Genomic DNA, 23521 nt, shown 5'->3' with positions numbered 1-23521 from the left:
GTAATTATCAAAACCCCCACTGTAACAATCATGGATCTTGAGTTCTGATCTTGTCTCTGTTGTGGATTTTTTTTCCTAATTTTTTGTGATTTCAGGTTACTTAAGCTTGTGACACTGTGCCTTGGTGCTTCCATTTGAAAAGACTGCTGCCTGCTACACATCTAATGAAGTTAGAACCTGCATCTCTTTAAGAGAGATAATAAAATTGTCAGTTACTACAGATTTCCTCCATGTGTTGCTCAGTAATATGATTCACCAAAAGATGTAGGCAGACTGTTCCTATGTGTATCCAGCGTGATAAAGTGCTTAATCTAAAAATAAAGGTAGTGCTAGAAGTGGCTAGGTGGAAAAATAGTATCAAACCCATGCTCAGTTAAGATTTCTTTTTTTCCCTTTTCATGTGCTTGGGATACTTTCTGAATTGCTGAGGACCTGTGACTTCAGTTGCTGGGTCACCTCTGATCACCTTCTGAAGCAGGGTCCTGCACTCTGGGATCAGTGGACTGCTGCCTGTCTTCAGTCTAGGAGCTGAACAGATCTTTAAATTTATTTCTTTATTTTAAATCTCTTAAATATAAATGCATTAACCAAGTCCAGGTTAAGATTGTGGCTGACAAAACTGTTGGTGATTGAGTCCACTATCCCAAAGTAATGGTTCCTCCTATTTGAATTCTGCTCTCCTTTTTCTGTTTTGTTTTGGGTTTTTTCTTCCCTGTTATTTTCATTCCAGCTTTCAGAGAACCTGTTATACATAGCCAGCAAAGACTATTTCTATGTTAGAGGGATTATTTCTCATCAATATGTAACTGATCTTTTTATCAAATATCTAAGCGTCCAAGCTCTGGTTTGGTTTTTACAATGCTTTCAAGATCTCCTTCCCCCTATTAAATGCTGGTTTATTAATTGGCTGATATATATTTTTTTTTTTCAGTGGACTCATTGGTCGCAGCTGGGCCATGGTGTTTGCTGCTGGAGGCTTCAGAGTGAAACTTTATGATATTGCACAAGAGCAGCTAACAACTGCACTGGAAAATATTCGGTGGGTAACCTGACTTGAAATAACTGGGGTTGGAATGAAACTGTGGGATTTTTGTAATTATGAATGAATAGCCATATCTTGTTATTTCAGGGAGCATAGATTTTAGGCTTTGAAGAAAGCTTTAACTTAGAAGCACAGGTTAAGATCAGAAGATCTGTACTTCCAAGTGTAACTGACATTTCTGAAGAGAAATTTAATTTTTAAGTTATTCAAGATCTTATGTTTAAATTCAATTTTTAAAAATAATGCTTACCACCATTAGGCTATGTATAGACTAGGTTTAAAATATATGAATGTAAGAGTTTTTCCACAGAAAGGCAACAAAGACCTTTTCAAGTGGAGGTAGGTTAAGTTGGATTGTTGAGAAGCCCTGCTACAATTATTAGCATTTTATACCTAGTTTTTAAACTCTTAAATTGGTGTTTTTGAGTCCTAGAAGAACAGGTTGCTAGTGTCATTGGTCAGATATAGTTGAAGTAGGAAGCATCTTTAGAAGGAGTGCCAGTGTGAGGGTGTGAACCTGATGTCACTCCCACCATTTGAGTCCAGGGGACCTCCAGCCCTCTTCTGCTGCCCATGGCACTGTGGCTAAAGCCTCGTGCTTTTGGTACTGCAAGAGCTACAAGTTCAAGTCTTGCCTGTCTGCTCCCCTCCCCCAGCCTTCAATGCCAACAAGTTAATTATCTATTCAGTCACTCTTAACTGGATTTCTTCCAAGTATTTCTCTAACCTTCCCTTGAACTGATATAAATCCTTCTGTGGCCTCCTTACCAAAGGACTTTGTGTTCTGCAAATTTACTGCTCATTGTGTGAAGAGCTGTTCCCTTGTGTTTGTTTTCAACCTGGCTCCTAAATTACTTTAATTGACCCCTAATTCTTGTGTTAGAAGGAACATGTCTGCTTGGTCCTATGCATCCTCTTCTTGCTGGGCCTGAAAATACAACTTTTATCTGCCTGTGAGTGAAGGTGAAAGTATATTTATAAAGTGGTTCTGTGCACAACCTTATGTTGTTGTATTGGCATTTAATGCTGGACTTCAGATGACTTCACAGTTAGCATCAACCTAAATGCATCAGCTCTCCCTTCATGATGCCTTGGACTGACATGATGTCAGCTTGTGTGTCGGCTCTATGGGGTGTAAGGCACACCTGAAAAAAAGTTGTGGTGTGCTGCATCCTAATTGCTTTCTGTAAAAAGCCTTAAAGCAAACAGGAATGACTTCAGAAACCCCTTGTAGATCAATTCAGTTGTTAGAGTTCAGAAGTTAAACAGTATGTGATGTCTATTGAGATCTGCTAAAAAAGACTTTCCCACTCTTCTGTCATCAAGCCTATCTCCTCTTTTTTTTCTTTCCAGGTAGATGTTAGACCAAACATCCCTGTTGCATCACGTAGATGACACAAACTTTTGGGGTTTTTCAGAGTCGCTGTCATAGTTGTAGCCACAATGAGACTCTGGATTATTGGGTGGCAGCTTTGTGGTGTTCATTACTAAAGCCCCATATTTTTTCTTATAGCAGCATGAGGATGTTAGCCTTCCAAGGTTTTCAGCTTGGAAACATGAGGCATAGAGTGTCATGTGTAATAGGATAGAGTGCTATTTAAGTGAGTTTGTACTGTTGTGTGCCTGTGTGTGTTCTCCTGCAGGAGTTCACAGAATCACCAAACAGGTAGTGTTGGAAGGGAGTACTGAAGGTCATCTAGTCCTACCTCCCTGCTCAAGCAGGGTTTTCTAAAGCTCCTTGTATTCAGACAGCTTTTGGATGGCTCCAGGAAAGAGACCCTACAATCTTTCTGGGCAAGCTGTTCCAGTGTTTAGTTAACCTAACAGTAAAGAAGCTCTTCCTCTTGTTCAGGTGTAACTTGCTGTATTCCAATTTCTGCCTGTTGTCTCTTGTCCTATTGCTTGGCACCACTGAGAAGAGCCTGAATCCATTTCTGGACATCCTCCTTTAAGATGCTTATGGACATTGTTGGGGTCCCCTATGTTGTCTCTTCTCAAGGTTGAACAGGCCCAACTCCATCAGCCTTTCCTTGTGGGAGAGATGCTCTGGAACTATAATCATCCTCATAACCCTCTGCTGGACCCCCTCTGGGAGCTCTGTGTCTTTCTTGTACTGAGGAGCCCAGACCTGGATGCAGCATTCCAGATGTGCCTCACCAGGACAGAGGAGACATCCAGAGCAGGATCTCCTCCCTCTGCCTGCTGGCACTGCTCTTCATCCCAGGATCCCACTGGCCCTCTTGGCCACGAGGACACTGCTGGCTCATGGACAGCTTGGTGTCCACCAGGACCCCCAGGTCCTTCTCCACAGAGCTGCTTTCCAGCAGGTCACCCCCAGCCTGTGCTGGTGCCTGGGGTTATTCCTCCCCAGGTGTAGAACTCTGCATTTGCCTTTGTTGAATTCCAGACAGTTCCTCTCTGCCCTTCACTCCAACCTGTCAAAGTCCTTCTGAAGGGCTGCACAGACATTTGGGGCCACTCCTCCCAGTTCAGTGTCATTGGTGAACTTGCTGAGGAGGCACATGCCCCTTCATCCAAGTCATTGATAGGTTCAAGGCAAGTTCAGTTGAGTTCAAGGCAGATTTTGCCTCTTACATAAGATGATCTTAACTTATAATTAACTTGTGTATTTTGGCTACTGTAACACCAGTTAAAAAGCCTAGTTTCAGGAAAACATAGTTTTCATGACAAGAATACAAAGCTACACAGTTTCTTCAACCACTGCTTTAATGATTGATCATATCTTGATAGATACAAACTTCTTTGCACTCATTTCATAGCACACAACCTGCAGTAAATCACAGTGATTTACTGATGTGATACTTCTGTAAGAGCTGGAGCTTGAGCAGGTAATGCATGCTAACAGGAGAGCAGCAAGGGAATGTCTGTCTGATAGAGCCAGCTGGTGACTGGTTCTCTGAACCTGATATAATTTGCTTTCCTTTTTCCCTCCAAATAGCAAATAGTTTTAGAGAAGATTTTAGGCTTGGGGTTTTGTGGTTTATTTTGTTTTAGTATTGGAACATATTTATTCCACTCTAGTCTGCAGTCCACAAACTTCTACTGTATGGAGGTATGACTTACTGGGGAGAAACTGAAGTGTGCAGATAACTATTTGTAGTTTCCCTTTTCCAAATAAAATGGGGTTTGAGTAGTAAGCAACACTCACTTTACTTCTAAAAGGAGATGTTACTTCTTTGATGGCAGAAATTATACTTAATTATTCTATGTTGTTGCCTTTTAGTCCATTAACCCAGAAGCCATTGCCTTTTATATAAATTCAGAACATCTCAGGGTCTGCTCTAATGGAACAACCTTTTGTTCTGATGAAGAGACAAACTAGTGAACACCCTTATACCACACTGGACTTACTGAATGCATGCTCTAGTAGCCTGCCTTGGGAAATGTAATTTTTCATATCCCGCGTGCTTTTTTTCTGCATCGGTGTGATTCTGGTTTGAATGCAAGGTTGCTTAATTTTGAAATAATGAGAATTAGAAAAAAAAGTGTCCTATTCCTGAAAGTAGTCCTAAAACATAGGATTCAGAAATGCTTTAGTGCATGCCCCTCTGCCAAAAATAAAATTATTATTCTTGTAATACATAAATTTTTCTAACTTTTCTTTTTACTCTGCTATTGTTTTAAATATTATTATTCTGCTGATATAGACCGATTAATTACCAAGCTTGCTGGCTTGGTCTTCCAGTCTGTATTATGGATTGCTTTGTTGTATTGGTACTGTATATATCAAGGGCAAAATACAGCTTGGCTTAGGTCTTCTTTGATAGTTTTATCTATCTCCTTTAAGGGGAGAATCATCTTCTAAATAGATGATTCTTTTCAGAACACAGTTTGATATTGAGTGCCTGGTGCTGGCACATCGAGCTTGTGCTAAATTGTAGGCTTGGTTCTACCTTTTGATTTTATCTCTGCCCACCCACCATGCCCAAAAGTGCAATTAACTAGCTGGGTAAAACTGCTTCACTTGCAGAACTAACTAGAGAACATATTGATAGGCTTTGGAAGGGGATAGAGTCCTTCTTTAAAAGGTTCTGTCTGACTGTTCTGTCTGACTGAGTTGAAAATACCTCCAAAAGGAAATGTTTTTTCACCTCATTCCTGTGTGGTAGCCAGTGCCCATGGCAGCTGGAACAAATTATTTCAGTAAGGGTGATTTATGTAATGACTAAAGTTGTGTTTTGAGAACAGTTACAGTGCTCACATTTGCCTGGTATGCAGAGTAACAGGTTGTCCAAGGAGTCAGTAAAATCTCCTTTCCTGAAAGCTTTCAAGCTTGGCTACACAAAACCTACTTGGTGTGTTCTGTCTCAGGCTAAAGATGAGTGATGTTTTGGTTTGTTCTCACCGTGCCAACTACCCTCTCATTTATCAGACACCACTGACTGTTGAATAGTTCTAATCTCTGGGCAACAGCAGCTGGCTGAACTTGTGAAGAACAGGGCTGGTGTTTTCTTCTCTTCCTTCCCCTCTTGTTAGTGTGAGCAGTGTGGTTGTGATTAAGCAGCCTTATTTCTAGTAAGTATTTGCTGGTTGCAACTGTGTGTGCTGAATATAAGTGCCCAGTAGTGGCTGTGGATAAAGGTGAAGCAAGTGGGATGTGAAGAAGATGAGTTAAGTGTTGGCATTGTTTTCAGGGTCCTTCTGTAAAGACTTTTAGAGTAGGGTTTGTAAGCAGAAGCATTTTATGTGATTGGGAGTGTTCCTGTAGATTGGATACCTTATCCTGAAGCAAATACTAGCCCAGTTCCCAGAACAGTGCTGACACAGGCAGACAGGTACAACAGTAAAACTCTGGAGGTAGATGAAGCATAAGCTCAGAAAGGAAATAGTATTTTCTCATTGATGTGAATTCTTCATTCTTCAAAGACCTTACAGGTGAAACTCTGCGCTGCACATACAATCCAGCTGCAGAGTGAAGCTGTGGATATGGCTGCGGTGATCGCAGTCTAGGGTCATCCTAGGGACCACAAATTTACCCCAAAAAAGTTTAGGCTGTCTTCATTACAAAGTCATCCAGTAGAGGTCAGTGGTGCACTGCTCTATGTACAAACCTTTGTGTCTTATGTGTGGTAAGTATCAGGGAACACTGGTTTCCCACAGTTCTGCAGCAATCTAATACCCCATGGGAATATAATGGTGACTTAGTGCTTGAAAGACTAAAATTTGTTTGTGGAACAAAGCAACCAGAATGGCTACAAGTAGATTGACAAAGAGTGCAAAAAATTTCCCAGGAGGGAAAGCCAAAACTGAAGTAATGCATACATTTCCTACTCCATGTTTTAACTGACTTAAATGCATGGCTAACATGAAGATTGGTTATGTTAATAGGAATGCTCTTTGTTTAGGAATTAAAAAAATCAGTCCAGCCTCAAATTCCAAAGATGAAGGTGGTAGTTTTGAAGGTTAACTAAGAAATTATATTCTGAGTGCACAGTGTATTGTTAGTGATTTGTGACAGAAAAGCAGAAATGCAGAATGGTTATCACTGGCACAGAAGGGAAGATATGAAAGAGGAGATGGGTGCTGCAAGGGGAAGAAAAATAGAAGCTGGATCACTTAGTCTATGACTCCAGCTTTTTTGAATCCCTTAGACACCAGCCATGTACTGTAATTTTGGAGAACCTAGGAGGATAAGACAAATGTAGTATTGCAATGAAAATGAACAAGAACTTCACCCTCTTCTTCAAAGAAGGAAGTAATTCTGATAGGATCTCCTAAAATGTAACTTTTGTTTTGTATGTGTTTTACTGGGTAAAAGCACCTGGGAAATGAAGTTCTAATGAATGGATAGTAAAGACCTTTTGAATTATTCATCTTGCCTCACAAGGTGTGAGGGAGCCAGAAGTTTGGATTCTGTAGCTTAGGGCACCTGTTTCTTTTCAGATGAAGCACTGGCACCTTTAGTGCTAGAAGCCTTAAGTGTTGGATGAAGTTTCTGTCCAGCATGCTGTATATTCCCTGTGACCTAGGGAAAGGGAGCTGAAGATCCCTGTTTCCTATTCTTTGCCATAAATTGCTTAAGAAGTAGAAGTCTGTGCTTTTCAGCCATCTATTTGCCATGTCCTTAATTAAGTTGGTAGGAAGAATAAAGGATTTTTTCTTTTTCCTGCTGCTATTCATTAGGTTAATTTCCCCACGTATTCATGAGGATGAGCAGTTTTTGCTGAATAATAACCAACAGCTCAGAGGAGTTCTGTCTTGAAACTGATGAAAACTGAACTGATTTAACCATGATAAAGACTACATCAAGGAGCTTTAAGTTGATTGTGATCAGACAGATTAATCCCACCTAATTTCTGTGGCCATTGTTCTTCTAAGCAGTTTATAACGGTTTTGAAAAATGGCTTACTTGTTCTGGATGTTTGAGGGCTTCAAACTATAGAGACCTTTTCTGAAGAAGTGGCATGTCCAGTCCCAGCCAGGGTGTGTACTTGAGCATTCATTTCAAGTTTAGTAACTATTTAAAATTTTCAACATTTGTTCTGTAGTCATTAAAAAAACATCAAAATGTAGGTTTGGTTTTTATGAAGGACTCTTGCCTGTATCGAATATATTTATTTATTTCTATACTAGTAAAGAGGTTTTCCTACAGTGAGGCTTTGTGGCAAAAGAGCTGTTTGTAAAACGAGATGAAGTTTATAAAAGGGACCTTGCTTGCCATTAAATATGAGCCAAAAAAAACCTCTCGCTGATTGTGCACCAGTTAAAACAAATTTGAAGTGGTGACCATCTGACATCTAGGTGTAGATCTTGGAGCTGTCTGTGCTTGAAGAGAAGAAAAACCTTTGATAAGATGGGGGAGGAAGGAGAAATTACTGCAATGAACCTTTATATTTTTGAATAGAGATGTGAGCAGTGGCATAACAAATAGTGTAGAACATGGTTTGTTAAGAAGGTTTTTTAAAAAATTGATGGTGGCTGAACAATGATAACGTGTTTAAATGTGTCTATGTTTTTTCTGTCAGCAAACAAATGAAAGAGATGGAGAAGTCGGGAGTCTTGAAAGGAGCTTTGAGTGCGGAGCAGCAGTTGGCTCTCATTAGCGTTTGTACAGACCTGAAGGCAGCAGTAGAGGGTGCTACTTTCATTCAGGTAAGCAAAGATTTGCTAGCTCATGGCAAATGGTCAGAAAGGTGATGAAAAGCTGTGCTACACAGTAGGTGGGCACTGGAGAGTTCAACAGCATGACCCCATAAGAATATAGTCATGCTTGTTAAAGTTCTTTCTAGCCTGATGGCATTCTGGTGTGGGAGATCATGCCTCCTTGCAGAATTTCTAGCACTAGAGTCTTTGCAAGTTTATTCTGAGTTATGGGGGGAGAGGCTGGCAGCTAAGCTGGGAGGGAATCAGTGACCTCCATGTATAATAATGACTGTACCTGTTAGAAACATGAATGTAAGGTGAAGGTTGGCAGGAGATATTTGGGGGACAGATTGTCATTTAGGGAATGCCACACATTCTAGAGCTGGGTCTAAAATGTATTTTTCCTCTCCATGTACCTAGTGAAGGCAGGGAGTATGACATATGGGATGACTCTTCTGACTGTGAGGGAGTGCTGTAACCAAACACAGCTATCCCAGAATGCTAGAGTATTAAAACCAGGGCTGATACATAGGTTTGACATCTGTCCTGCTTAGTAAAAGTGGAATGGAGAACAAGCTGAACTGCTAGGAGAGCCAGTTTGTGGCTGCTTAATTGTTAATATGCTCACTGGATTGGACATAGTGCAGAGAATAGGCTAATCTGGGATCATTTCTGGGATAAAGTATGAATGTGTTTTCATTAGGATCGGCATCTTCTACCCTAAATGGCTCCCCAGTATTATTCCAGTGTTGGACCCTTAGCTGTCTCTACATGGATTTGTGCTGCACTCTCATTTACAGCTTACACTGTTTCAGGCTGTAAATTCCCAGTCTGATCAGCTGCAACATAACCCTAATAACAAACTGAACTGAAAAGAGCACGGACTTTCAGACCTTTATTCCTCCCAATTTGATGAAGTGAGGAGGAGAGAATGGGAGGCATGGCAAAGCCTCATGCAGAAGTCAATGTGTGAATGTACTCTAGCTTTTTACAGTGGTACACTGCTTTGTGTTCACCCCTTTTCTTCATAGCATGAAACTATATATTCACCCCTTACTCTTAAGAGTATCTTGCTCTTTCGTCACTAGCAAGCTCGAAACTTGTTAGTTTGCAGTATTGTGTTCATGCATGTATTGCCTACTTGTACTGAGTTTAATTTGCAAATTTATAGTCCAATCACTCAGTCTTGTAAACAACTTCTGCAAATGCTTGTGCTTATAATAATGATGGCCAACTTAAATTTCATGAGCTAATTTACAGGTCATTTATGAATGGATGTAACAAAGGGCACAGATGTCTGTGAAACAGCACTGGCCAGCCTATTCCAGTGAGTAAGAACTGACTGTTCTTCCTACCTTTTGCTTGTGAAGGCTGTCTTCTTGTTTCCAGTATTCTCTTAGTTCTTCTTGTTTTCTTTTGCTGTTTCAAGCATTTCTTACTACCTGGTATATCCATATAGTGTTCTGACTTTCCCTGTATACTACCTGTAAGGATCTGATCCTTCTTAGTGCCAACTTTGTATCTCTTTAGCATTCTGACTTCTATTTTATCATCTTATTTTGAACTGAAGCTAGCTGTGATGGAGTTCTTGAGTCTTGTTGCTCTGGCAGGGATGTTGAGTTTTGGTATGCTATTGGTCCCATGAGAGAGGGTCTTTGACAAAATCTTAAGATTTTTGAACAAGGTCTTGCATGCAACATCAGATTAAATCAAGGTCCTGCCACTATCAGTTCATTTACAAAATGGGCATTGGGCAAATGTTGCAAAATCAAAGTAATTTTCTGTTAGAAGGAGCCTGTGGAACTCATTTGGCCCAACCCATTTCAGGACCAACTTGCATCAGCTTGCATAGAATTTGTGCAGTTGAGTTTTGGGTAAGCACTTCTGGTCTCTCTGGGTAATGTGTTACAATGTTTAATTACGGTCACTGCAACTTTTCCCTAATATCTAATTGGAAGTCTCTTATTGCAACTTCAGTCTGTTGCCTGCTGTCCTACCAGCCTGCACCTCAGAGAACCTGGGTGTTCCTTTCAGGTAGCTGAATTCAGTGGTGTTGTGTTGGTAGTATCCAAACAACAACAGTGTACCTGGGGTAACTGCAGCTTTCTGGCACTATTTTATGTTCCCTTAGTCTTCTTGATGTCTCTAAACATGTAGTATTTAGTATATCAATAAAAAGAAACAAAATAGCTGCAATATGCCCATGGATAACATGTGAAACATGGTTGGCACTATTTGTATCAGGTCTCCAAACTATAGCATTAAAGTTTAGCTTTATTCCAAGTCTTAACAAATGCACAATGGAAGTGGGCAGGCAACTTATTTGAAATAGACTTTAATTTTCTCTTAAAGGAGGGTGGTGGAATAGAATGAAACAATCTAGGCTCACAGCCTTATTTCAGCAGTGAGTAGACTACTTTATGACTGAACCATGTTACATTTAAGAAATGCTGCTTAGTGCAGCTTTGAATGTGGAAGGACAAAATGTACTAATTGTAACTTCTGAGTGCAAGTGTTCTGACTTTTAATTACTTTAAAAATAAAATATTGGTTGCATTAATCTTAGTCAAATATAGAGAACTCAATTTTCATGCTTAATGATATAACCTACTGCTTAGCTTACTTCAGAATTTTTATGAGAACTCCATTTCTTTACCCTGGATATCAGTTGGTTAAATCTTAACTTCTTTTTAAATCTGGTCTTTGTAGATTAAGTCCACTAAAAGCTTTAAAAAACTTCTTGACGTTTGCCCTCCATGAGTAAATTCTTCAGACAATTGCCTTCCAAGTAGTTATAGTTATAGGGCATAACTTCAAACACAAGGCATGAAAAAGTAAAAAATGGAACTTCCCAAGTTAAATCAGTGAAGATACAAATGGGAAAAAGATGCAAGAGATAATTAGAAGAACTGAGAAGAAAATTTATAACAGTGATGTCTTGAACATTTTAAAAGGTTATATATTCTCTCTCCAGAGCATTTTCACGAAGTAACTTGTCTTGTTAGAGTGCTTTACATCAACTTCAGAAGGAAATTAGTCTGTGTTTTGCTGTCAACCTAAGTATTCACATGAGTTCACTTCTCAGAACTTTCCTGTGCCACTTGGAATAAGTGCATAGTCTATAGCATGTAGGTAAATGTATGCTGCAAGTTTTTATATCACTTAAAAGCTTTAATTCTGAAATAACTTTTCCATTAGCTGAAAACTCCATGGAGATAAATTAATGGATATGTTTGTACTAGAATGTTCCTGGTATGGGACTGTCATGGGTGAGTTAAATGTTTCTTATTTTTGTGCTCTTAGCATTCCTGCATAAATATGATTACATTAGTTTTCTGTCTCTATGTGAATATTGGGTTCTGAACATCTTAGTTCTCCTTTGAGTATTAAAACCAGATTTTAGTGGACATGTGTCTAGTTCATAAATAAGATAAATTGAAAGAAGTGCAGCACTTGTATGATCGTTTACCACAACACAAGTAAGACAAAACCACAGGTTTTAAATTGAACAATTTACTAACAGAACAATAACGTTTTCTGGCTGTCAGAGGAAGATTCGATGGCTAACCATTGCTAAGATGTTCCTCTTGACGCTTGAGCTGCTGTGTATTTTGGTGACTTGTGAGGGCTGGCTGGGCTGGCTGAAGATGGACACAAAAGGTCACTGAGAGGTGATCTCTGAAGCTGTCTGTTGTGCTGTGGCATTGAACAGAACATACTGGGCAAGAACAGACTGGTGAAGCTTTTAACTTACACCTTTTGTTCTTGAAGTATTTATCCTTTTTACTTTTGAAAGAACTCTGCCTAAAAGCCTTAGAACAGTATCTTCATTTCCTGCCCACCCCTTTAAAAGGAGAGGGTGTTCTGCCCCCTCTCTTCTTCCCCCCATTACAGCTGCACAGGCTGTTGAGCTGGTGATAACGACAATAATAGATTTTCAACCTGGTATCTTTCAGATCTTGCTCGCTCTTTCATCTTTTCCAGTTAGACATATTTTTAAAAACAGTGTTAACAGCTTTCAGAGAGTCTGGTGGTGCCTTCAGGGTGCAAAATCAACATTGACTTTGGAGCTTTGTCAACAGGTGTCTTGTGTCTCTGGTCATAGAAGTTAGTTTTTGACTGTCTCTTACCAGTTTCTGCTTGTAACTTTTGTTTGGCTTTCCTGATGTCTTTCAAGAACCCTTTTACTTCTGGGGATGAGGGAATGTCTGCAGACAGTGGGTGAAGATATCTTCAGCTGCCCTGAGCTCATAGGCTGGAAGACCGTACTGTTTTGGAGGCTCTGTTAGTCACAGATCTCTGTGAAAACAAAACTGCTGGCAGGCAGAGTGTGAAAGCATTGCGGTGACATGGCTTCTTCTGAACTGAGCCCTGGACAGACAAACATGGGTCTGTTTGCTCTCAGCTGGGCAAATGTAACCTTAGGCCTGGTTTTACCCTACAGAGCTTATACATTGGCCTGAAGCACCAGAAGTTCTGTTTTGGCTTTTGAGAACAAGCATGGGACTTGACTTGCTGTCTTTGTAGAAGTTTTGAGAAAATTCTTTCTAATTTTAAAGGTTTAAATGATCAGATCTTAAAGACTTGCTGTAAAACATTTTATGAAGTCAGTGTCTGAGTTGAACTGAAAGATGATGTTTAGGTAAAGAGCTTGCCAGTGTCACTGTAGTGGTGCTGCTGCTGAATGGATTTATGTCCTTCCAAGTTTTTTAACATTTATTTCCCATCTATTCTGTGCATATAGCAGCTGGTGTCATCTACCATTACAGTCTTGAATATGGTTTTGGTCCTTGTTTCAGGAAGTTGTCATTGCCAAAACTGTCATCCTGCCTGACAACCAATCTTACTCTTCAGGTTCTCTTCCATTGCTCCTTGGTCCCTTTTCTGGGGTGGTGTTGTGTTTCCATTGCCTTTCCTAGATCACTTTCCCTGTTTTTCAGGGTGGAAGAGATCAGGGTAGAGAAAAACAGAAAATCTAGTACTTTGAGAGAAGATGTAGGGAGGAGGAGGTCAGTCAACTAGTTTGAGATCTTATTGCCCTTTCCTGAGGGAACAAAAAGGATCTTCAACTGTCGCAGCCTGATCGACTTGTCTGTCTTTTGAAAGTTTTGTTGGACATGTGAACATAATGGAAAATGATGAATCATTTCATGCCATGATACTAACAGGAGAAGAAGCAAACTTGTCTTCATTTGCTGTATTTGCTTTAAACAAAAAAAACAGCCAAAAAGCCTCTCACAGAAACCCCTCAAACCCTCCCAAATTTGTGTGATTTTGGAAAATGTAGTTCTGAAAACTAGTACCTCCACAAATCCTGTTTTTTTCTGCTGAAGGTTGAAAGGACACTTGTAATTCAGTCATTTATTCTGAACAGTATAAAATGGCAGTGACTTGATATTTTTATTGGTCAGATTCTTTAGAGAGTATGTTTATGAAATGTAGGAAAGTACAAAATGTTTCCATCCAAGTGCTGGATTTCACCTCCATGTTTACGTGCACAGTATCTTGCAGTCAACAGTCTTTCATGTCACTCAAGAGGTAGTGATTCATGAAGCATCAGATTTCACACTCATATGAGCTCATATGTTCAAGACAAATAAGAAGTTATCACTCTAGATCAAAAGTGATTTATAGCCCTAACTTATTTTTTTAAATTAGGTTAGACTGAAAGTGCTGGTGCCTTCACCTGGTCTTTTATGACTGCTTTTACAAAAAGTTTCTTTATCTAGTGATGAGACCAAAGGCAGGCAGGATCAGTCATACCTAGACAACTGTCTGTCAAAAATGTGTTAACCTGTTCTTAAAATTCTTTTGTGGTGTGATTCCTTCTCCTCCCATGTTCAGCATTTTGCTCCAGTGCATACATAACTCATCAAAAGTCTATGACTGAAGGTCTGGGATGGGAAACACATGCCTGTACTTCATTCATATTTTTTATAATTGTGTCACATGGTGATAATATGGCATTCCCATGCCTAAAAAACAGCTAGTCTGCTTTTCAGTTAAAGGAGCTTCTGCCATTATGATGCCTTTGTACCCTTGGTTTACAGGATAGCAGTAGTTAGTAAAATAGTTCAGGTTCAAAATAAAAGTCTTGATTGCCAAGGTTGTGGCTTGGTTTGGACAAAGTAGAGTTGGATTACACCTAACGAGGCTTTTGTTGCAAATGATACTTTTGTTAATGATTTGGTTTTTGTTCATGAGCTTGAAACCATCTTGGAGGAAGTTGTGTATCCACTTAGTGGAATGAGTATCTGCTGTGGGAAGAGGATGGACAGGCTGATGAGCTCCTGCTCCCCTGTGTGTATCCCACTGGATTGGGTTTCTGCCTCACACCCAAGTGTTTCAGGGGTTTTTGTGGTGGTTTGTTTTTTGGGTTTTCTTCCCTCCTTCTACCTAATTTTAACTGATCAAAATCTTAACACTGCGCTGAAAGGTGTGCAACAGCCTGGGGCCTCCTTCGACAACAGCTGTGAGTGTGTCTCATCTCAAGGCCATGCAAAAGTGTGTGTGCCTCCTACCCAGCTGCTGGCCCTGCCTTTATCCTCAAGGAGGGTAGCAACACTTTACAAAAGGAGACTGAAGTAAATGTGTTTTCCCATTACCATCTTTGAAATAACTAATTTTTGTTAGTCACCCTGTCTTAATAATGTCTTGGTATACTGTTAGATGCACATACTATCTATTTCTAAAGTACCTCAAAATGTGCATCTAAAACTATTTTTGAGGGGAGTCAAGTCAAGTATTTGCATTTGAAATAAGTAATGATTTTGAATTTTGTGAAATTACCAAATTTATTCAATGTATTAAATATATATATGAGCTAAGTTCTATTAGCTAACAGTAATATCAGAAGCAAAATTGGTACTTCTATTTAATAATTTGTTTTGATATTGAAAATACAGTTTTATGTCTCTGCTTGTTTCACTAGCTGAACTTCCAGCCTCTGCAGTCAAGATGTGATATTTTTTAATTGCAGGTGGTGTAGTTCCCCAGGTTCATGTGTGTGACTCTTGTCTACTGACTGGAGTGCATTTTAGTGTCTGACATGGAATACAATTAAAAAAGCACTCAAATTTCCTTAATAGAAGATGCATCTTCACTTTTCCAGAATGGAGATACACACCTAAACCCTGCAGGAACAGAACAAACCAGCATATCAACACAAAAGCCTAAACAGCAATATAATAATTAGGACTGAAATACTAATGATATTAGTGAACGTTTTAAACATTTTTTTGCTTAAAATATAAGTTGATATAGATTCAATAAAAAGGTGACTAAAACACAGCAGTCTATATGCAAGATGGAACAAATAGATGGAATTTTGCTTTGGTAACTTCAGTAACCTCAGCTTTGCCAGTCATATTGGAGGAAAGAGAACTGGTTGTCAAATGGCAGGGTTTAATTTGCAGAGGGCTTATTTTAGCATACGTACTTTTTTCAAAGAGGCTTTTACAAGAATCCTTTATTATATTAATTAGGTATGGTAAAATTATAGGGAATAATTGTATTTGACTGTACAGTTGCTATAGATAGTGATTTGAAATCTCTATTTAATTTCATTAAATTTGCAGGTCTCCTTTTCAGGTGTTTTTAATGTCTGTCTTAAACATCATTCAGGTTATGTGTATAAAAAACCACAGGCCTAAACTTTTTGTAGGTTTATATTAATCAGGCTTTGTTTTAGAAATAAAACATTCTCAAGTGACTTGTTAGATTGAAAGTAAAACAATTATGCCTGTCTTTTGCCTGTCTTTTCTGTGAAGTTCCTTTTCTAGTGAATTATAACTATAGAAGATAATGGAAGTATTTGTAGAAATGTATTAGGCACCAAGCTTTCAGAAAAGCTCCTTTTCTAACATGCAGAACTCTTTGTCTCCTAATCCTGTGAAGTTCTTTATATTCCCACAAAAAGCTGGATATAATGTGGTTCCTGTTGCAGGAGTGCTGACAGTCTGGGTCCAGCTTGTGGGATAGTTTGGTGCTTTGAAAGCTGCTGCTATGGTCTCATCTGTGAGAGGAGAGGATTGCTGTCACTTGACTCTGGGAACTGTTCTACAGGAATGCCTTAAAAATGTCAGCTAAATCACAGCACTGACAAGCTGAGGCTTCTTAAAATGCTGTAAGTTTTATGTGTGTGTAAACAGAGCAGGGGATTGTGGCACGTTTGGAGATCCTCACTTAACAGCAGAAGATGAGGAGGATTCTTGTTGCAGTCAAAGTAGTCATGGCTCCTAAACAACTTACCTGCTACTTAAAACCTTACTGAATTTACTGGGAAAGGGAAAGTTGCAGAACTCTAGAAAAGAATTTTCTACCTCAGTTGGCAAGGGCACAGGGTGCTCTTGCTATAGCAGCAGTAGCATGGCAGTGAAATGCAACTCTTGGGGGTTAGGTGGTACAAGACAAAGGTGAATAGCTGTGGGAGGGGAATAGGGTGTTTCTTGCTCTCTCTTGGGTCGATTGATGATCCAGTCGAGAACTTTGGGTCAATATTAGGAGGACCACCAATATGGGAGACTTCGTGGTAGATGTCTGCTATGGACCACTTGATCAGGAAGAAAAGGCCTTCTTCAGAAACCTCACATTCACAGACCCCTGTCTTCATGATGGGGCTTTAACCACATCAGTGTCTGCTGGAGGGACAGCACAGGAGAGCACAAAGAATTCAAAAGGATTGTGGAATACATTCATGGTAACTTTAACACAGGTGGTTGAGGACTAGAAGAGAGGACATGTGCTGGACCTCACAAACAATGAAGAACTGGTTGGAGATCTGAAGGTAATGGGGAAGTCTTGACTATAGTGACCATGAGATGGTGAAGTTGAGGATCCTTGAGAGGAGAAGCAATACAAAAATTGGGATTACAGCCCTGGACTTCAAGAGGCACAACTTTGGCTGGTTGGGCCAAAATCTACTTGGAAGAGTCCTGTGGTATGGGATAGACTCCTGCAATGAAGGTGGGTCTAGGAGAGCTCAAGGCAGATCTGTTCTCACTTGCAGGAATGTATATATTATCATAAACCTTCATATTAGGATTGCCAGGGAAGAAAGACTTTCTTGTTTATGTTTTGAATTTGCACCAGCCAGCCTCTAGTCAGGAGGTAGGAATTCACTGTTGTGCAGTTGTAGCTTTCAGACTTCTTTATTCAGTGATTCCTAATGCTGATGACTACCATCAAACTCCATACTTGTTATTGGGAAGGCTTGATGCTGCTCCCTGTGACAGCAGCTCCAGATGATCTTACAGAAAGTGCCTTGCTTGTTGCTGAGTGGCTGCTAATCTCTGACCTTCTGCATAGTTTAAATATCTGGCTTTCCTCTTATACTGCTTGTGTAGGATGTCTACTTATTTTAGACCATACCACTGGGTTGCAGGGCTTTGCTTCAGGCCATATTTTCTTTCTTTTGCCTCCCGGTAGTAATAAATGCTCAATTTACAGCAGTAATTCTCATTGATATTATAAGGAAAAGTTATTTTGCAAGATAGTGTTTTGGGGAGTGTTTTCCTAGAAGTTACAGAGGAGTTGCTATCTTGGCTTATTTGAGAATGGCTGGGAAGAACCTGGGGAGATGCCAGCACTTAAATATAGGAAAATGAAGTTGTGCATTTAGATGAGCGTGGATGAATGTGGGAGCACAGATGGTGGGGGTGGCATGGTGAGAAAGGCCTATACAAAAACACAGAGACACTGGATTTAAACAGATGAAACTCACTGGCTGTACACTCCATGTACAGGGGTTGTGTCATGTGAGTGCAGTTTCTTATTTAGGGACGACTAGACCTCAATCACCATGTGGTGTATCAGTTGGCGAGGGAGGAAGTCTAGCATGTGTTTATGTAGTTCTTTACTGGTTCAAGTAGCTGTGGTGTGTTCTCTGAACATGTATTTGAATAGTGAAATTCCTATTACATCTAAGCCTTTAATTCAATATAACACTTCCAGGAGATGGGTTTTAAAAATTAACAGCTGTCATGTTCTGATCAGGCTCTTAAGAGATGTTTAATAAAGTTTAAATTAGAAGCCAGATTTGTAGCAACCTTAGGTGACCGGGCCTTGGAATAAAGCTTTACTGTTCTCTGCAAGTGAGAAGTATGATCTTCCCTAAGAAACGGGCACAGAAATATACAGTGTCACTTAAAATGCATAGTGGTGCATGCTGACCTCTTTGCACTGATTTTTTGAGAGAAACTGTGGTAGCTTTAAACCCATATCTTACCTGCTCTCTTTCTGATATTCCCTTTCTCATGGTAAACAGAATAGCTTCAGACCTCTCCAGGCTTCAAAACTGACTGCAAGTGAGGTTCCTGTTTAATGGATTGTTTAGAGCTTAATTTTCCCCCTGTTCTTCAGGGAATTGATGTCTCTTAGAAAATAATTGCATGCTTGAGAACAGAAGCTTTATTGCAGTGGTCCAACAACCTGAATACAATTGAGACACTATGCAAAATACTCCAAGCAAATGGCCCATTCAGAAACCTTACGTAACCATGGCAGGTTTGAGTTTCCAGCAGATTTGAGTTTGCCTTTTTGATTATCATCTGATGTGAGAGCAGGCTTAGAGTTTCAAGTTCACAAACCTATTCAAAGCACCTCTTTTATTAGCTTGAACAGTATCTGCAGAGTTCTCATCATCTTTGGCTTCACTAAAAGAAACTATTTAAACTTAACCAACAAGCAGGGATTCTGGAACTATGAGCAGAGTATCATTTTGTTTTGATAAGGCTGTCTAATACTTTGGGCTCTATCTGGAGTTCTTAAATGACCCTGTTTATCGCTTTTGCATCATGGAACCTTTAGTACTGTTCCATGCAACTTATTTTTTAAGACTTCAAATTACTTTTAACCCATTTTTTGGTTTAAAACCTCTGGCCCTGGGCATTCTTGCCACAGAGTCTGTCTGAAGCAGCAGATGTTAAATGTAAATTTTGGATTACATCAAATGTGTAGCCTTTCCCTCTAACCTTGCTGTGTGTAGTTCAACATAACAGAAAGGACAGAATGAAGTACTGGCAGGTAGGAGAAGGTTAGAGTTGGAAAAGAGCAGGTATTTTCTTTGTGTTTTAAAGGGAAGGCTGATGTTTTGCAACTTTGGGAACCTGTTTGGATTTTTTTAAACTCTTCCAAAACCCCTTGGAAACAGGTTGGCCTTCTTCCTCCATTTTCTTCTCACAGGGTGAAGACTTTTGTGTTGCTTGTGGGATCCACTGTAGTTATTATCCCATGTCCTTCTCCTCCCAGACTAGTGGATCTTTGCATGCTGTCCCTCAGGCATCTCCTGGAGATAACTTTGGGAATCCTGTGATTGTAGGTTGTGGCTCTTGGCTCACATGTAAAATTTCACACAGTGATGTAGATCTGAATGTGCTCAGTAGCTTTGGTAGGGGTTTTGATAGCATTCATTCTACTTCAGATGGTCTCCAGAAGTCTTTCTCAGTGACCCTCATACTTAAAATGCATAAGTATCTTCATTAATTTCAACTCTAGGAGTTGTTTAAGCAAAGGTTGCAGAGATGTACCTTGGAATCTCCTGCCATAGTTCTGGAGTTTGTAAGTTTTTCTTCCTTTGAGATACACCTGTTCATTTCCATCTTGTCTTAGAGAGAATACTGACTTCTATCATGTGAGATACTCTTAAAAAAAAAGTGGAGACCAGGTCTTATTCCTCTGTATTGTGTTATCTCCTTGTGTGAGTTAAAGTCTGTATTTTAGACAAAACAGAATATTTTCTTGTGTATTAAATCTCCTGTAGCGTGTGGTGGTCCATCTTCTGCTGTACATAAACTCTTGGGCTTTCCATTTCTTTAACTGTGGGAAGATATTTTTATGTTACTGGCTCACTGATATATCTAGGCTGATTAAAACAGATGGTTTGTGCTGAATTCATAAATATCAATCCAGGATGGGATCAGTGAAGTCTGAGATGTATAGATAGATACTATTGAACTACATAACTTCTAATACTGTTTTTTGGTTTTATTCCAGGAATGCACTCCAGAAAATCTGGAACTGAAAAAGAAGATTTTTGGTCAGTTGGATCTTATTGTGGGTGACAATGTTATCTTGAGCAGCTCGACCTCTTGTCTCTTACCCAGCAAATTGTTCACTGGCCTTAAACATGTTAAGCAGTGCATCGTGTCACATCCTGTAAGTAAGATGGCATGTTTCCTTTTTGTGTAAACTGCTGCCCAAACTCCTTCCTGCAGTCTGAAAGACTCAGAAGGGTGTTTGGGGCTGTTGTGTGCAATTGTTAGTGTGCAGGGCCAATTTTTCAAAAAAGCTGTAGTTTGGTTATTCTGTGAGCCGCAGCACTAATCTACAAAATTGAGAGGATGTAGCATGTTGCATGCTGTTGGATCAAGATATGTTCTGTGTGAGTTGTTGTGTTCATATTGTTGTGTGTTTCTCAAACTAGTGGCTTTCAAAATGTAGGAATTCTATGTTTTGTGTACAAGCTCATAACATTGCTATTTTATTCTTGTATCATTATTAGTCTTTTCTAGTATCCTTTCTTAGCTTCTGTTGGGTAACAGTAAGAATCCAAACACTGAGCTTCATGTGCTTGTCAGGATATATTGATAAAAGATGGGAAATCTAGACTCCAGTTTCTTCAGACTTGTGATGCAGAAGCAATATTTCTTAATTTCTGAAAGAGGAATTAAGGAATGATGAAAGGGAACAAATTGGATTTGGAGCTGAATTTGCATGCTTCATGACCAACCTGGACAGGGCAGTGATGCAAAAATGGAATGACTGGAGGTTGCAGCAGAACCTCAGAATGGTCAAAGGCACTTGTGGGCTTCTGTAGAGGTCTGTTTGGAACTGCCAGGCAGCATCTCTCCTCCACATGGAAGAGCATTTTATCTTGATCATCACTGGGATTCTTACTGCTTCTGTTTTCCACTATTCAAGAAGGTAAAGAATTTGTTAACCCAGTGTTAGTTGGGTGGTCAGCTGATCAGTTAAAGAGAACTGTTGTCATGAAGATAGGTACTGCCCTGGTCTCTGCAGTTTGGTAACTACATGATATCTCTCCAGGGCATCCCTCAGAGTGTAAAGTAAATGAAAAGTAAAGTAAATTCCTTGGGCATGCACAAGAGCACAAAAATACAGCACTGCTTCACTGTAGTGTCTCTACAGCTACCTGTAGCCTCCTGCTGTAGTATCAAAGCATTTGGTCAGTGCCTTTCTGATATACCTCCACCACCACTGTGCCTTGGAGTGCCTGTGTGGCAAAGGGAAAAAAAGGCTTGGTTTGTTTTTCTTCTGTATAACAAGTTTTCAATCCCTTTTAATTATAAAAAGGTCAAATTTCAAAATATATATCTGTGCCTAGATCTAGTCTTTCTCCAGTCTAGAGTTTAATAGTTTCTTATCTCTTACTTCCAGGGTTGTAGTCTTCTCTAGTGCAAGAGAAGAGATAATGTCTCTGCAACATTTCTATATTAAGTAACTATACAATTTCTTTTTTTTTAACTGGTTCCTGGCTGCATGATTGTCAGTCTTTGATTTTACTGTACTCTTTCTTACTGTTTTCCCAAGCTGGTCTGTACCAGTTGACTTTGTTTAGTCTGAACTGCAGTCTTTGTAGAAGTGACTCCTGAAACCAGATTTTATCAGATCTGGAAAGGTGGTCTCTGCATAAACATTTTCTGCATTTCTGTTGTAAGGATATGTATTTTGTCAAAACGAACACTCTGGAGTACCTTAAAGTGTCTAATTGTTCCCAAATGGCTTTGCAGTCCAAATAAGACTGTTTTTGTAGTAATCTCAGCTTCACTCAGCTGTACTGAGTGTACCAAAGAAGCTGTAAAGCAGTGTACTCTTCCAGGGGCCTTTCTGCATCTGCATCAGGAAACATGCTTGCTTTGTAGTAGTTGTTGGCTTTGGGTGGGTTTTTGTTTTGTTTTATTTTTAACTAAGATCTTGAACACAAAAGTAGGATTTGATGGCTGCAGGAAGCAAGCAACTCTGCAAGACACTGAAAACAAGTGTGGAATTTGATATACCAGAAGAATTAAAAGCTAAAGTTGTAGAGCCTCTGGCATGAGTGAGGGTGTTGAGATAAAATGAAATGAAGTGCCCAAAGGGCAGAAGCAGTTCATCCCTTTGCTTAACATGGTTCAGTAATTAGAAAAAAAGAATCTCTCAGCACAGCTGTATGATAGAAAAGCACACAATCCTTATGTTACAGTACAAAACAGATACAGCTGTTCTCTGAAAGCAGTTTCAGGCAATGGATCAATAGGGGTCTGCTGCAGGGTGGTTCTCTTCTCATGTACTGTATAGGCCTGCTAGACCACACAACTAGAAATATGGGGCTAGAGGAGACTGTGCCACTGAGTGAAGTCCCCTGTTGCACAGGAAACCCTGCAGTCAAATAACCTTAAAACTTCATTAAACTCTCTCCGATTATTTTTTAAACTCCAGTACTGCTGTTAGAAATTGTTTGTGTCTTCTAATTTTTGTTCCAATCTTATTACTAGTCCATTAAAATTAATATTTATGTTTGTTGACAGCTTTTCTGTAACTTAATTCTTTTCAGCATTTTCTTTGTTATCTCCTTTCTTAGCTGTGTCTTTGTTACGCTAAGGTGACCTTCTGTTCCCTGAAATACTTCTCATTTTTAGAAACTTTCCCCCATTCCCTACTTCATCTATGTTCTACTACCTTCAGTTTTTACCAATATTTATTATCTCACTCCTGAAAAATTGCCTTCCTGTGTCTCCTCAGTGTGCTCATGAGCACACCCATATGCTCCCTGTGCCAAGTTCATGAAATGGAATACTTCAATAAGATCACTGTCAACAGTAATCTTCCAAGAAATTTTTAATAGCCTTAGTCTCTCTCAACAATTAACCTGTCCTCTTTCTGACTGGAACCTGTGATATACTTAAGCCTTAGAGAATGTCTTGATGCTTGCAGTGCTTTGGGTCTTGCTCAATTGCCTGGCACCACTGGATGGTGTCCATCCACCACACCGTACTCAGCATTGCTGATGGCAGTGCCAAAACTACTGATGTGAGAGAGGCTGTATTGGGACACAAGGCCCTCTAAAAGGAATGAAGTGTGTTACATCAGTAGCTAGAGCACATGTCAGACCCTGCAGGAAAGGGAACCATGTAAATACTGAAAAGAAAGAACATGCAGGGAGGAAAGGCTACTTGCACATTCCTGTGACTAAATCCTGTCCTTGCATTTACAGGAGCATGGTTAAGAGTAGTTGACTATAAGGGAGCATGATGAAAGAATCAGTAGTTAATTGCCATCCTTCAAATGTCAGTGTTATTCCTGGTAGTAACTTTATTATATGTTAGCCCCTTTTATTGCCTGCAGCTACATGGAGAGCTGAATTTAGCGCCTTTAAGA

At 39.6% G+C, this 23521-nt stretch overlaps 1 protein-coding gene across 1 annotated transcript in view; it reads left to right on the top strand.

The window, feature by feature from the left end:
• Window positions 1–23521, top strand: part of CRYL1 (crystallin lambda 1) — a 51053-nt gene that overhangs the window by 1873 nt on the left and 25659 nt on the right. The window contains exons 2-4 of the mRNA XM_054271569.1: window positions 932–1039; window positions 8029–8155; window positions 20138–20299. Of these exons, the coding sequence (XP_054127544.1) occupies window positions 932–1039; window positions 8029–8155; window positions 20138–20299 (397 nt within the window). The remainder of the gene's footprint in view (window positions 1–931; window positions 1040–8028; window positions 8156–20137; window positions 20300–23521) is intronic.

This window comes from Melozone crissalis, unplaced genomic scaffold (genome assembly GCF_028551555.1).
Source record: "Melozone crissalis strain CALT ecotype California unplaced genomic scaffold, PUWL_Pcris_2 ptg000013l_1, whole genome shotgun sequence".
NCBI classification, from domain to species: domain Eukaryota; kingdom Metazoa; phylum Chordata; class Aves; order Passeriformes; family Passerellidae; genus Melozone; species Melozone crissalis.
Note: the sequence above shows the minus strand (reverse complement) of the source record. Positions and strands in the feature narration are given on the sequence as shown.